We start from the raw sequence: 15,620 nt of genomic DNA, 5'->3' as shown, positions 1-15,620 counted from the left end.
GAGTGTGCAGACTCCTACTGATCTGGAGGTGCAGGGAGGTTTTTCACCAGTGGTGTTGGGCTGTAAGAGTAATGAAGGCAAAAAGTTTAATGTTAGGAGATAAAATGTCTCATGTCTGAAATGTTAATCTGAGACACTGTACAGTGTGTTACTGTGGGCAAGTCACCTGAGCTCAGACTTTTCATATGCTTAATACACTTAAACCCACACCTTTCTCATGCCTTACTAAGGGTAGTGAGGGTACACTCAGCTCTGTTTGAGGCATTCAGTGAGAACATAGAGGGGGGGGCAATGAGAAAGGGGAGAGAAAAACAGTAGTGAATTTGTGACAGGTTTTATGCTGAGGCAGGATGCAGCTGAAGTGGACTGTGGAGTGAACATGGAGCTGGTGCGGTGAGGAGAGGGCTGAGCAACATGTTTGTGACTTTGTAATCATGTCTGAGGTGGCTGTGAAGTGTCAAAACCTTCAGAAAACCTCAGCCAGGCAGCCCTAGAGGACAGGGACTGGAAGGAAGAGATTTCCAAACAAAGCCTATCTGAATGTGGGTGTAGAGATGATGAACGGGTGCCCACCCTGCCTGTTTGCCTACATTGGTTTTCCTGTGTCAAGGAGACAAAGAAAGAATTCCCCCTCGGAAATCACTGAGTTGGGTAATGACGTGAATCTCTGATAGAGGCCAGAGAGTGAGCAGATAAAGCTGAGGGCACTCACTTCTGTGTCAGCACATGTGAGAGCCCAGGAATCTCCTCTTCTTTGCCTTTCACTTGATTTATTGCCATTTCTCCTCCCACCCAGAAGCCTCTTGCCCTTATGAAGAGGGTAGAAAGCAGCTGTGATATCCTCCCCACAAAAGCTTTCAGTCCAAAGATAGACAAGGGAAATTTGGGAAAAACAATGAAAGTCTCAATGCAGGACACCTACAGAAACAATTTGCACAGTGCTGTCCCTACAAGGAAATCAACCCCAAGAATTTTCTGTGTTTGCTGAGGCTTTTTCCCAGCTCCACCAGTGCTGGCAATGCTGGCAGGTGCAGTGTGAGCCAGTCTCTAGGACTATCAGTGGTTTTAAAGCACAGCCCTGGGCAGAGTTATATGACAGTGTCAAAGCCTTAGCAACAGCCTTTCTGCTGCAGGGTTCCCTGTCCTGATAGCACTGTTGGAGCCACACCAGGTGTAGCAGCAGAAGGGTAACTGGATTTAGAGATACAGAGGAGACACAAGAGACTCCTTTCCAGTGGGTGAGAGAAAGAGAGCTGCAAAGTCTTCAGTGTTTCAGGCTCTTTTGAATAGTTATAAAAAAATTATTACAGAGAATAAAAGAGATAAAGTAAATAATAGAGTATTTGCCAATGAAGAAGAAATGAATTTTTTAGGGAGAGAAGGTTTTGTAACAGCAGTGGCACAGACTCAGCACAGGGCTCTGGCTCACTAATGCTGGCAGGACTCTTCTCGATCTCTGTCTACAGGGCAACACTTGGGATTGCAGCAATGCCAGGAAAATCTGTAAATAAACCCAGAGCTGAGCTGCTCTGGGACGTATTTGGAGACAGGGCTTGGAATGTGGAGGGGAGAACCTGAAAACTTGAGGAAGTGGCTGGTGAGGAAGAACAGGGCTGCTGTTTCCCAACATGGGTGGCTGCAGCTCTGGGGATGGGAATGGAAACTCCCCCTGAAGTGCAAACCTTGGAAAGGTCATGGCTCTGAGACAGCACAAGCCAGATTATTGCAGAATAGAAAAGAGAGACCATCCTGTAACTTCAGATCATCTATTCCATATGTTTCTGTCCTCCCCTGTGTTAAGGGGATAGAGTTTGGGCTTTGTGTGGACTATAGGGCATATGCTACAGTGGCACAACAGCTGCCACTGTCTAGTCAAGAGCTTAATTTCCTCCTTGTTTTTCATTGTTGTTTAAAATTGCACTTTAAAATTTGTGGTCATTCCAGCTTTAACCACCTTCCAGATTTTACTGTGTAGAAAAAACAGGCATGTGGAAGAACCATCCCGATAATGCTCAGGGTTTTTCCTATGCCTTTTAATTATTTATCCCTTTTACTTTATTATTATATTTACAGCTCAAATTCTACCAGCCTTGGCTTTGATATGGTCTGTTTTCAGACCCCAGAGTTTGGCTGGGTTATATCAGATGGAAGATTTCCAGTGGAAGAGCAGGGGGAAAAAAGAAACCCAACCCCTAACTTTTATTATTTAGGCTTTGGCAAACTGCAGCTTCAAAAATCCCCTGCAGTTATACCAGTGTGATATTGAAGCTTTCAAACAGCAAATATCAAGAGAATTTGACCCAGTATTTGGTGCATTTTGACATTTACTGACTTTATCTTCCTTTTAAACACTCTAGCTAAATGTTGTGAAGAATAGGCACAGGCATTAAGATGTAACCAGATTATTGCTAAATAAGGAGTTCCAGATATGCAACTGAACAAATTCATTAGTCTGTGGGTGACTGGGTGAGAGTCAGGGTTAGGTGAGAACAGCCAGATGCTGCCTTACCAGCAGCCTCCACGGGGCTGCTGTGACCTGTGTTGCAATGGAGGCTGGTGTGAACTGCCTGCTCTCAAATCCCCTTGCTTGTAGATGTGGGGGGGGGGGAGGTGAGTCTGTGCTCTGGCTGCCCCTGGCACGGCAGTCTTCCTGCTGCTCCTCTCCAAGTCTGAGTCAAAGTCTTTTCCTGCATGTTGAACCTCAGGCATCAGCTGGGCAAAGTGCTGTGGGGAAGGCAACATGGTGACCCAGCAGAGAAAACTGTTTCTCTGACTCTTGTGCGTTCTAGTGGGATGAATAAACAAACATTCTTTCTCAGGACCCTACCTATGCCATTCCCACTGCTGTTCCTTGAAATGCTGCATATCTCGAGGTACTGTGCTTGCAGAGAGCCTCATCTCTGACCTGCAGGCTGCCTTCCCTGCAGTCAGATGTCCTACTTCTGTCCTGCAGAGCTGTGGAGATGACGACAGGACAAGGACAGGGTCACAGCAGGTGTTGGGGTGCTCCTCTTGGAGATGGTGGCTCAGCCTGCTTGCAGGCACAGCTTCTGCAGAAGATGCATCCTCGTTTGCAGCATCTGTCCTGTTCTGTGCCAACCTGATCATCCTCAGATGACTCTGCTGCCTCCCCTATGGCAGCCTGGAGGTCTTATGTCCAGAAAGCTGCTGCAGGGCAGTGGGAAAGCTGTCTGCTTTCCACACCTTTGCTCCTTTCCCTGCAGATATACTGCACAATACAGCAGTATCCCCACCCCTCCCTCTCTATCCAGCAAGACAGAAACCACAGAGAGAGGTGAAGAGCAGGATGACTTTTTCTGCTAAACCCTTATTGAAAATCCCAGGCAAATTAATAAGCTTTTTCTCCCTGCTCTGCAATTGCAACATTTTCTTTTCCCCAAAACTTCATGCTTACCTGTGGCAAAACTAGTCAGTGTTGTACATTTCCAGCACCATTCTATGTGTGTTTTGCAGCCCTGTGTTTTGACATACATGGTGGGTAAAATGGGCATTTTTTTCTCACACAAAAGACACATTTGAAAAATTTCTTAAAACTAGCTACTGACATTGACTGAAAGTACTTAGGTGGGACCTGATTTTTTGAATGAATGTCCAGATTTTCAGTGATATTTAAATGTGTGAAGAAGAAAGGGAATGTAAGCATAAAAGAAAGCCTCTCAGCAGGTTAATGGATTAACATGTACAGTTAAAAGGTAGTTCTGACCTTAGTATACAAAGGAGCTTTGAAAAATCCTGCTGAGTGCTACCTGCTTGTTTAGACATAAAAATGCCTTTTAAATTCAGGTCAAGATGCCTATTGTGAATCTGTAAGTGAATGTTACTTTGTGGTTCTCAAGCATGTTTATGCATTGTTCTCAATTTGAGACTGATTTAATGGTGCCAATTAAGCTCAGTATTGTGTGCACACGTGGCATACAAATGAGTGCGCCAGTATTTCCAAGCAAGTTCCTGTTTGGCAGCATCAGTTAGGACCAACAAATTGTAAAGTGCCCAATTCACGCTAAATTTAGTGCTGGAGGGCTGTGTGTGGATGTACTTAGGGAACACAATCATTAGAAAGGTTGAGAAGTGGAAATAGCTAGAAAAGACGAAAATATTGGTGACCTATTCCACACATTTTCTTCTGCATATTTTGTAGAAATTCCACTTGCATATGAGCTTTTCAGGCAGGTCTTAACCTGTCCACCATCCTTTGGTATTTAGGTAAGGGTAATGGATAGACACAGCCTGACCTGTGTGCTTAACAAGGGAAACGATACCTCCTTGGGAAGCATATGGGGATTGATAAATGCATTACATGCCAGAAGATTAATTTCATAGGTATCTTTTTGCACTTGCACCTGCTGCATGAAACAGCTTCTTGCTCTGACCTATCCAAAGCCCCTCTGCAATCCAGGCCTCTTCCCTAGAGATTTTAAACTTTGAGTTTCCTTTGGCTGAACTTTATGGATGTGCTTCATCTGAATAGGACCAGAGGGGAAGTGCAATATAAACTCAAACTGATGGATCTACTTCTAAGGCCTTGTAATATGGAAACAGTACTATTAGATTTAAAAGAATGGAGTTTTTTATCTTGTGTTTGATGTAAGTTATTCCTCCTTTATTCTGAAACATCTGACTTTTGTTTAAAGAAAAGGCTTCTATACAAGTCAGTCTTCTTTCTTGGAGGAGCTCAAGGAAGATGATGATGCTTTCTTAGTCCTTCAGCTTCGTAATTCATGTCCTTTTTCTTATGTTGTACAATTTTTTCAATTAGCTTCTCTGAAAGATGTTTATTTCTTTGGTTAAAAAGACCAGCCAAACAAAAACCTCAAACAAAACAGACCTCAAAATTCTGAAAACCACCGGAAAAGCTGAAATGAGAGCTCAGGTTTTCCATCCACCACAGCAGCTTAGCTTCATGCAGGAAAGGTAGCTATTTAAAACACGGCTCAAGAGCACCTTCACTACAAAGTGCTTTCAAAAGATGTTGTACCCTGCGATTACTGCTGCCTTAGAGATGGTTTGGACTAACCAGCAGTCAGGAAGAACTGCAGCTCTTAGCCTTGATTGCATTGAAACCAGCCTCCCTTTTATGCTTTCAAATAGCTCTGGGCACAAGCAGTGACATGGTAGATATTTCCCTACCTGGACTGTCAGCAGCACAAGCTGCCCTTGGATATTTCACTGCCAGTAATTGAGGGTATCCATAAAATGGAGACCTTGCAATGGTTTGCCAGCAGTATGGGATGTGTGCAGCCTTATTTTCTGGCGTCATAAGCCCCTGGGTGCTCCCAGACTCTCCCAGGATAGTTCACCATCAGAGACTCCCAAGTGGCAAAGCACTTGCAGTTCAATTTCTCTTAATGAAAGAAGTCCCAGTTGCCCTGCTGAGATTTGAGCCCAGGGTTCCTGGGTATGTCACCAATAAGTGTCATTTAACTTCATCATGTCCTAAGTAGGGTACAAGGATTATGTCCCTCTCCCTGCCCTTACTCTGGGTGTACACAACAGTCAAAAAAGTTTAAGGCTGAGTGAGCCAGAAGTAAGAAAAATGGGGCTGGGTGTCTTCCCCCATGTGTGAAGCACACAGTCTCCTGTCAGCAGTCCAGTCTTCATGTCAGTCCCTGGGGTTTCCAAAGCAAAAGCTGCTGGGAATGGATGAGCTACAAATAAAATGACAGCTAAGGAGTGAGCCAACAGAACATGAGGCCCTTTTGAACTGAGTAGTAACTGGATTGGGAGTGGAAGACAGCTGCCTGGGGAAAGGAGGGGGATTTAACCACATTCCCTGACACACTTTAACTGTGTATGAGATGTTCTATAGGGCTCTGCTGGTGCTTGTTAGCAGGTGTGGCCTCGATGAGTGTCCTCACCACTCCTCTTAATCAATCAAGGATAGTATTGAGCCCCTTTCCCAGTCCTCTTACACATGTCCCTGGGGTGTGAGAGCTGGGTTCTCACACTGTCACCATGGAACTGCCTGGGTGATGAATTTGTTAAGAATACTGTCTGATTGTGAACCTTCCAGCTCCTTCATCTTGATGTGAATGACAAGCTGTCACAGCCTGCCTCAGCCATATTGGTGACATCTGACCCTGGAGAGGGAGCTGACATAATCTTCTGAGGTATGGCTTCTGCCTGGGGAGGCAGCGCCAACTCTGCCCTGCACTGAAAGAAATGCCTGGGCATTCTTTTGGCAAGGTTTTAAGTGCATTTCATGTACCTTGTTCTTCTTTGTTACTACTTTGAATCTAATTTAATTTAGATCTGTAAAGAGTAGCTTGACTTTTTAGGATACAGCTGTCTCTTTCTGTACTCGTTGCACACAAGAGAAAGTAGGATAATTGTAAGGATGCCTGGAGGATAAGCCTGGAGTCACTGCTCTTTCAGGGAGGCAGAGATGAAAGAGGCTGGAAGGCTGTATCCTTTCACTGATTTTAACCTGAGAGGCTGCAGAGCAGGCAGAGGTGTTTGGAAGATACTGCAGTGAAGGTTTTCAGCTGAACCTGGGAACTGAGGCATGCTGGTCACTGGAATGGATGTATCCATTAGAAAAGTAGTGTGTGATTATTTTTTTCTCCCCCCTCATCTTTCAGCATTACACTGAAAGCACATCTGTGCACAACAGCTGGATCTCCAAACTCCACCTGTTGGCAGTGTGTGGGACATTGCAGACTGTAAGCAAACTTTGCCATTAGTGTAAGTTTTAATGCCTTGCTAACAAGCTGGAATTAAAGAGGACAAGATGGTGGGTATTTTTGCATAAGTCCTAGACTAGCAGTGCTATGAAAATAGCAGCAGCATAAGCAGCTTTTTGCCCACCCATATTTCCAAGATGTGAAGCTGCTGGATTTAAGTCTTTAAAACAAATCACTGTGCAAGTGCATGCATATTTAAGATCTCTATTTCTGGGCCACAAAGGAAACTACTTTCAAGGCATCTGCCTTGGATGAGATCTACCTTCTGGTAGGATTTATAAAGCACCTATTGCTGTGGTGCTTATGTGTTGTTTCTGAATGTCTCTCAGTTGTCAAATGTGAAATTGTCTTTACAGTGAGTGGTTCTGTGACTGTCTAAATTCCAGTAGTTAAGTATGAGTCCCAGGGGTTTGAGGCAAAATGCAGCCAGATAATGTGTACACTTTGAGGACACAATTCCTCCTGGAGACAGGGGCTGTGGAAGCTTAGGGGCTTTAAGCCTGTAAGCTGTGATACCTTGAGCTCGGAGTCAAGGATCCATTGTGCCAGGTGCTGTACAAATACATATCCCCACACTGCTTTTGGTATGAATAAACATGACAGCAGCAAGTGAGTATATGTGAAATAGCAGGGTGAAGAGCAAGAGGAGTTGAGCATGGCTTGCCAGGCAGGGATGGAACTTTTTCTTACATTTCTATACAAATAGTGCTTTATGTCTTTATCATCCAGGTATGAATGCTGTAAGGAATTAAATCAGGCATCAGGTTGAAGAGGTTTATAATAAATCATCTAGTCATTAGCTTTCATTCAATGATTTGAAGAGGGTGTTCTGTGTTTTAGCCTGTAGAAGGCACAATTTCATAGAAGGTGGGATAGTTAAGTTGCTTGGGGGCTGATCTGAAGAGCCCTTTTTGTTCAGTCTTTGGCTATTCTGCTGTCCCCTGTCCATAGTTCCAAGCTAGTCCTGGGTGGGTGTGCACCAACATCAGTGTGTTCTGTGAGTCTTAAAATCCTTCCATGCCATCAACCATGTATCTCTTCTAGAGTGAGGTTTTGCATTTCCAGGAGTCCTTCTGTTTTCCTCAAGAGACAGAAACAGAGGCCCAGCATTGTCCATCAGAGTGCCTCATGCTGTGAACTGAGATCTTAGCTTTCAGGCACCTCTGCCTGCAGTGATTTCCAGCAAAAAAATATCCTGGCAGCTCAGATCTGAAAAGGTGACCTGGGCATAGGACTCCTTTGTCCAGGCTTTTTAACAGCCTGGTTTTACTGGCTAATCCAATTGTGCTTTGGCCTGGGACGTGGAGTTTTTCTTTGTTGTTGCTGCTGGTTCCTAAGCACAGGATCTGGAAGTTGCATTTGTCTATCTGTCTGCTAGTTGTACTCCTGCCCAGATATCCAAGCTGCTGACTTGGAAACACTTCAAAGTTTTCCATTCTTCAGAGTGGCTGTCTCGACTGCTACTACAGGGAGTTTTTAATGTTTTCTGATTATGGAGCAGCATTTATTATTATGCTTTATAAGATAGTGCAACTTTATTTGCACATCTTTTTTTTTTTTAATATATAAATGAGTCTTCTTTGGGATACACTGGACTTGATGAAACAGCTAAGATTTTGCTAATGCATTACCACAGAAAATCAGGGGAAGGTGTCTGGACAGATTTGGCAAGTTTTTTAATGACTTAATCCCTTTTTCTCCACCTCATCTCCCCTCCATTCCTTCTTGAGAAAAATGCAGAGATTTGCTCTGGGCATGCTATCATATTCTCTGGTCTGGCATATGGCTCATCAAGTCATCTTTCTTGTGCTCTTAAACTTTTCCTCCTGTTCTCATCTTCCTCCAGCCCTGTCCTTGCTCTCGTGCCCAATTTATGAACTCCTCTCTCTGTCTTCCTGTCTTGGGCTTACTCATCTCATCGTATCTCCTGATGCTAGCAAAGATACTGTTGGTTTGCCACATGGTGCTAAGAGGTGCTGGTATTATCACAAACACTATTTGCCTGGCTTGCTGTAGCCCTACTGCTGCTTCAATGGTCTTGCTGCTGCTTTCAGTGAAAGCCTATTCTGCTTCTATTCCTCTTTGATTTATTGGTTCCCATAGGGTGTTTTGTATGTTTGATTTTGTTCAGCATCAAAGACAGGTAATATTTTGGGGATGGCTAACACTTGACTTAATGTGCAAATTACAATGCTGATTGAAAGTCCAAACTTAAAACAAATGCAGATAGTTGACTCCCTACACAATGTAGGTGTGAAGTACTTTCCCAGGATAATTATGAATGCTAAGAGTTTTCACAAGTTCAAAAATTCCCAGGCAAATATATGGGAGCAAAATCAGCTCAGAGCTGAAACCCCTCCCAAAGGCACCATTGCTAGTTTATGGGATCTCTGGACCACAAGTTGCTGGAGTTTGAGTCTGTTCTTCAAGTCCTAGAACTGTTTCTGTTGTGGCCTTGCTTGCTTTCCTTGGCGCTGCTGGCCACAGGACACTGGGCTCTTTGGACTTCATCTTAAGCTGGTGCAGCTGCTCTTTTCTGGGCTGGCTGATTAACTCTGCACTTAGAATACATGTTTCTCATTTCATTCCCATTATATCTCTGTTTAAAATGTAAGGCTATAGGGATGCAGTATTCCTGGGTCACTTTTCTCAGACCCTTCTCTCATTGGCAACTGGGCCTGGCAGTCCCATTATAAGCAATCCAAGCTGCCTTTTCAAAGTCATTAGGTTGTTTGTCCCATTGCTGCCAAGAGGATGTTTCATGCCTTCATTTTCCAGTGCTTAAAACCTATCCTTTCAATTCCAGCTAAATTTATTCACGACCGTTTTATATCCATTTGTCCTAGTGCCAAATTTTTTCCTCAGCCTAAGTATCTCTCTGCCTCCCTCAGTGTTTACTTCTCTGTCACCCAGTGTGTCTGTGGGGAACAATCCAGTTGTCTCTTGGCTATCATTTTGTTAAGGTGACTAAACTCTGATCTTTAAGACTCCTAATGAGTTATGTCTCTGTTACCATAATGATTTCCTTGGCACATTTCTGCATGGTTCCTTCTGAGTTCTGCACACAGCTGTTCAGGTGAAGCCTTGTATGAGAACATTCATGCTTTCCCTTCTCCACTGGCAGTGCCTTTTCTGAGACATGATCTGTCCTTTTCATGGTTGTCACTCTGCTGGTCATGCTTGTCGTCATCCCTTAATGGGCTCATATATCCAGGGTGTCCTTCTACTAATTTCCAAATTATGAGCTCCTGCTCATAACAGTAATCCTTATTAAACCCTAAATGCTTAACCTTGCACTTTGACTATTACATTTCATCACATTTCTATTCCTTCGGAACCCAAGAACATCTTGTTACTCTTGAAAGATATTCTGAACTCCCTGCTATTGGCAGCAGCTCCTGACTTCACACAGTCAGCAGATTTTATTAGTATACTCCGACTTTTTCTGCCAAGGTCATTAATGAAAAGATGAAATAAGATCAGTCTGAAAAGATCCTTGAGGACTTCCACACATAACTTCCCTCTAGACTAATAATTCCTCTTCCAGCAGAATTCCCGTCATTGAGTCTTTAACCAATTCCTTTCCCACGTTGTAACTCTTACACTAATCCCCATGTGCTCCATCTTGGTTAATAATTTTCAGTGTGGCACCATATCAAATGCTTTATTGAAGTAGAGATAAGTTAGATCTACCACATTTCCCTTGTGTAGAAAAAGTTGGTTATCTTATCAAAGAAAGATACCAAGTTAGGCTGGCTTAATCTAAGTCTGTTCTATCACTTAAACTTATTTTACCTGTTTTGCAGTTTATCCTCATGTCTTTTATGTTTTTTCTCTCAAAATCTGTTCTAAAGCAATGCATATCATTGGGGTCAGTCTACTGGGCCTGCACCTAGACCCTACCTAGGCAGCAGGAACTGGAGATTAGACTGTCTGAGAACATGCTCTGGGAGTTCTGGGAGCCTTTGAGGATGAATGAAGTTGTCTGCATACAACGTGGCTCACAGGCCTCCCCCCCAAAAGTATTGGAAGATCCAGATTTGCTGATTTATTGGCTGATGGGAATTTTGCTGGCAGTGTTGACTTTATGGCAGTGGTGTAGCTCTGCTGAAACTCTTAGCAATGCTCATAAGCATCTACAAAATAAATCAGATGCCTAGAGGAAATTCTGAGAACTCTTCTGCTTGGAGCCAGAGATACTCTGGTCATTCCTTCATTGCTCTGCTGTTCTGGTGTGTGATTGAGACATCACATTAGGCCTGTAAAGTATAGGTATGCAGAGCAGTCCCTTTTTAAAGGCACGTACTGGAGTGTGAGCTTTGGGAGATGCTCTGGGTGGAATTTTAACTTGCTTAGAGTTGTTTACTTTGTCCCAGACTTTAAACTGGGGAAGAGACTGAGTGATAAGTGGCTGTAGAGTATTCCTTGTCTGAGCAGGCTGAATAGCTGGGGTATGAGAGTATTCCTTCACCATCTGAATGGTTGCTGTTTAGTTGGAGCTAAAGAAGCAATGAAAGCACGGCTGTGCTTCCACTAATGAGATTTTTAGCTAGTTATTTCCTGTTCTGTCTGTATTTGGGCACATTTTCTTTGCAGTTTGTAAAGCTGCTGTTGAACTCTGACAGTTTCATTATGAAGCAATGACTTTAGATAGAGATGTTGACCCAGTATCAGCAAGAACCAGCTCTTGAATCTTTTAGTGTCACCTGTTGTTAGGACACATATTGAACAGCGGCTTGGTGACAAAAAATATTTATTTGCTGCAGGATGATGATTGGCTCAGTATGGATTGTGATACAATTTTATTTGGGGATTGGTTTGTAAAGAGATTACATTTTAAGGAATCCTAGCACATGGAGGTTTCGTAGTTGTATTTATTTAATCAGCTCTGGGCACTTAACTTCACAGCAGTGAGCCAGGTTAGAACAGGGATCTTGCTCCAGCAGAACATGACTGGAAAAGAAAGTCTTCTGTGAGACAAGTGGGATGGAGATTTTGCCACATGAGGAAGGAACTTGCCTCCAGAAGTTGGGGAGCAATGATGTCTCAGCTCAGCTTCTCAAGCTGCAAATGTCAGTGACCAGTGCCCAGTCAAACCAGTGCTGTGCTAGCTCAGGCATGTTCACTTGCTTACCTGCACAATGAAATGTGCAGGTAAGGGCAAGAAGGGCCTCAGAAATGTCTGTCCCTGCCCTTACTCTCACTACAAGCAGTATTACTACAGAGATTTAACAGCTTTCTTACAAGTCTTCCTCTGATTGGGGCCCTCTAAATACCCCTGCAATGCAAGACGTGGTTTCAGTTAAGAAATTCAATTTTGTTTTCAGTTAAAGCTGGGAGGGAGGATAGGAATGAAGTTTGTTTTGGGGAAATAGAAAAAGAAGTGGGATTTTGCTGGAAATATTGACATCAATGCCCCAGCTTGATATGAAAGTTATCATCTGATGCAGATAGACACACTTGTGTCTGGAGTGGGCATGTGCTGAGTCTCTGGTACAAAGAAAAAGCTCTGGGGCAGCAGTTTAAAGACTTGCTAGATCACTTTGGATATGTGGGTGTTGCTTCAAATTTTAATGGTCACTACAAATCAGTGTAACAGTAAAGCTAGAGGGCTAATGGTCTTTTAGAATAACAGAGTCAGCTGCAGAGGCTGGATCCTCTGTTGGTGTAAAACATTGCAGTTCTGTCAAAGTCCATCATAAGCTGTCAGTTTAGACCATCTGGGAAGCCTGGCCCAGAAGACTGTGAAGATGAAGGTTACAAAAATTATTGAAGAAATTGACATTATTTCTCCATCTCTCTTCTTTCCCCAGGGCAGCCATTGGGGCTCTGGCAGCTCTGCTGAAATCAAGTAAGCTTTTTTTCTTCGTATTCTTTCTGACTTTCCTTTCTGTGCTGTGCTGCTGGACAGAATGATCCTGCTGAACCTCATTCTGCCTTGGTATTCCCTCATCCCTTGGTCCCAAAGAACAATGTATAGAAAAGAGGCAGTAGTGCAGGAGTTTCCTATACCAGTTCTGATTCTTGGAGCTCCCTCAGCCCTGTGGGAGATGATGCCTGGAGTGCCCAGGGGCAAACTGCCCAGGGAGCCAGGCTGGACCCTTATTTTTAGTATTTAGGGAACGTTGGTTGTCCTGGGGCTTGGTACAATGGGAGAGATGGGGATTTCCTCCAGCCAGCGACAAATGCTTATTGTCTTTCCCAATTTGTTGTTGCTTCCATGGAAAGGGAGAAAAGGATGTGAATAACAGCAGCGTTGTTTGGTTGTGAATGGTAAAGTGATTTTAGGAAAAGACATAATCTATTTTCAGCTATTTTTTTTTTTAAGGCAGTGGAGCTGGAATTTAGGAAATGGCGCCGATACTGTAAAATCAAATGGAGCACCACGTACCACAAGTCAGCCTGAACTGTGGTTTTGGGATGATTTCTGGAGTTTTGAGTGGCCAAGAATGTCTTCTAGTTTTTTCCCTGCCCTGTGGTTCAGGGCATGAGAAGCTCCAGGCTTTTGGAGCAGACTGCTCTTGTAGCTGCATACGAATGTGAGCAAGTTGTATCTTTTAGGAAGTGTGGGTCAGGAGATGTGAGAAACAGTTCCTTGAGATAAATTCACCATGCTTGGAAAAGTGATGAATTTTTTTTCAGGATTGCACCAGAACATCTTTGTCATGGTTAACATAATTGTGGCCATGGCCTCAGTACATTTGAGTGGTACAAGGGTTCTTGGAAAGTTAAGGATCAAATCTGGTGAATGCTGTAGCATGAAAATTGCTTATGAAAACGGGATAAAGCAAAGCACCCAGAAGCACGTGAGCATGTTTTAGGTGGGATACAAACTAAATGGAAGGGAGGAATCCTGGAAAGTGCTACAGTGGTGAAGTGGTAGACTGATTATTGTTAGGTTTTTTTGAGAATTCCAGTAACCTGCTTGCTGGGAAATGCTGGGGAGATTGTATTTTGGTGGTGCTGAAGGCTGTAAGAGACAGGACAAGAAGGTGACTGTTCTGGGGGTATCCCTGTGGGCCTATCCTTGAGTGCTTCAGCCCAAAGTCATCCAAGGGGTTATGGTTATACACGGGGCTCTGCTGGAGGTTTAGTGTCCCCTCTTGCTTTTAGCAGAGCTGCACTGGGAGAGCACACAGTAGTTTTAAAGGGAGCAGGCAGATGGCAGTGTGTCTCCCTGATGGATTCAGAAACATCCATCTTCATCTCAGGCTCCATAAGCTCTACTTGAGATTTTGTCCACCTGCAGAGCCATGGGCTGGCTAGAAACTGTTTGGCTTCTGTCTCCTTCCTAACAGAAGCTGATGCTAAATGCTCACTTATCAGGTGCATAACTGCAAGAAGCAAGACATGCCTGAAAGAGACATCAGTGTAAGAAAAATTGCCAATCCAGATGGACCTGGGAAATTGTTGCTGTTGTGTTTCAGAGGGGGAAGTCTGGTCTAAAGAAATTAGCAATGGGACACAACAAACTTGTGCTTCATCCACAGCAGGGAGGAAAGGCTTTGAAACTCAGTGAGACATGAGTGACCTTGGTTGTCCTGTGTCCCTGTTTCCAGTGATTGCCATGTGGTGATAATCAAAGAGATGGCAAATAAACTTCTCCTTTAAGTCCCTTCTAATGGCAGTGCTGCACCTTTCTATCAGTGAAAGCTCAAATTACTGATATGGAGAAGACATTTCTTGTCTGATCGTCAGCCAGTCTCTCACTCCTGACTTAGCTCTTTGCAAACATCCTAGAGTATTTTACCAATCCTTTTGTGCTGTTCCTCCAGTTGCTGTTCCTCACCTGCCATGCCCACATGCACACAGAAAACAGCTCGCAGCAAGTTCTTCCTCCATTGCCTCACTGCTTTTTTAATATCTGTTGTCTGGTCCACCGGGGTAACTCTGTCTGACTTTATTATAAAGGCTGAACATCTTGCTTGGTAAATACCTATAGTGGTGCTGAATTGCCATGAAAGTATCAAGAGCTTTTTTGTTCTTCTCTATTGCATTACAGTCAAACCCTCCAGTGTTACTTCTTCCTGTCCATTCTTTCTCTCCAGTGTCCGTTCTTCCTTCTTCAGTTTCTAGATGCTCACTTCAGCCCAGGTGGGGAGGAGGAGGCAGTTCCTGATAGCTAGAGATAAACTAACGTGGGATGAGGCACTGCAACTTTCCCAAAGTCTCTCCTCTTTGTCCAAGGATGCACATGCTACAGTCTTCCAGCTTCCTTGGGCTTTGCTCTATTTCTTCTCTGTACATCTGTCTTCATCTCTTGAATCAGCTCTGTATTAGGGCCTGGAAAGCTCGTTGCTGAACACTCCTGTGTCTTCAAGACCCCCAGGCGTGGAGGGGCTGGATCCTGTTTGAACAGAGCTCAGAGGTGTGGGACACCCTCCAGGTCAATCTTAACCATGGGGTATATTGCTTTTAGTGAACCCAAACCCCAGAATAAACCAGGCAAACCATTCCCAGTTTGGGGGGAGCGGAATAGAACTGGACACCTGCTATCCAAGCACAGACAAACCCCTGCCAGGGGTGCTGAGGCTGGATGGGATGTGAAGGACCGGGAGCCACATGGTGGCGATGTGATTATAGGGATCCCCACCGTGCCTAATCCAATGTGTATTTTGGGTGAGTAATTTGTTTATCAGCAGGTTATTTTAATCTAATTTTGGTTGTGTTTGTTATTCCCGACTATCTGTGCTTCCCAGAATTACTAGCTTGCATGTCTTTAAGGAAATTAGCTAGAGCTGGTCTCAGAGGCATTGGCTGAGCGGAAATTGAGGGAAAAGGCTGGGGAAACAGGCAGGGCCCTTGGTGCAATGCTTGCCTGGTAAAATTGTAATGAGCAATTTAAAAAGACAGGTTGTGGTGACCTCCTGATCGTGCTTATTTCATCAAGGCAATTCTGTGTGCCAACACCAGTTATTG

The 15,620-nt window shown here is 43.9% G+C and overlaps 1 protein-coding gene across 2 annotated transcripts in view; it reads left to right on the top strand.

The window, feature by feature from the left end:
* The window catches only part of AGBL1 (AGBL carboxypeptidase 1), a 269,074-nt gene that overhangs the window by 32,179 nt on the left and 221,275 nt on the right, over positions 1-15,620 (top strand). For both annotated transcript variants that reach the window (XM_082290356.1, XM_082290355.1), the window contains exon 6: positions 12,515-12,552. In XM_082290356.1, the coding sequence (XP_082146482.1) occupies positions 12,515-12,552 (38 nt within the window). The remainder of the gene's footprint in view (positions 1-12,514; positions 12,553-15,620) is intronic.

This window comes from Coloeus monedula, assembly GCF_965178545.1.
Source record: "Coloeus monedula genome assembly, chromosome: 14".
In the NCBI taxonomy this organism is placed as follows: domain Eukaryota; kingdom Metazoa; phylum Chordata; class Aves; order Passeriformes; family Corvidae; genus Coloeus; species Coloeus monedula.
Note: the sequence above shows the minus strand (reverse complement) of the source record. Positions and strands in the feature narration are given on the sequence as shown.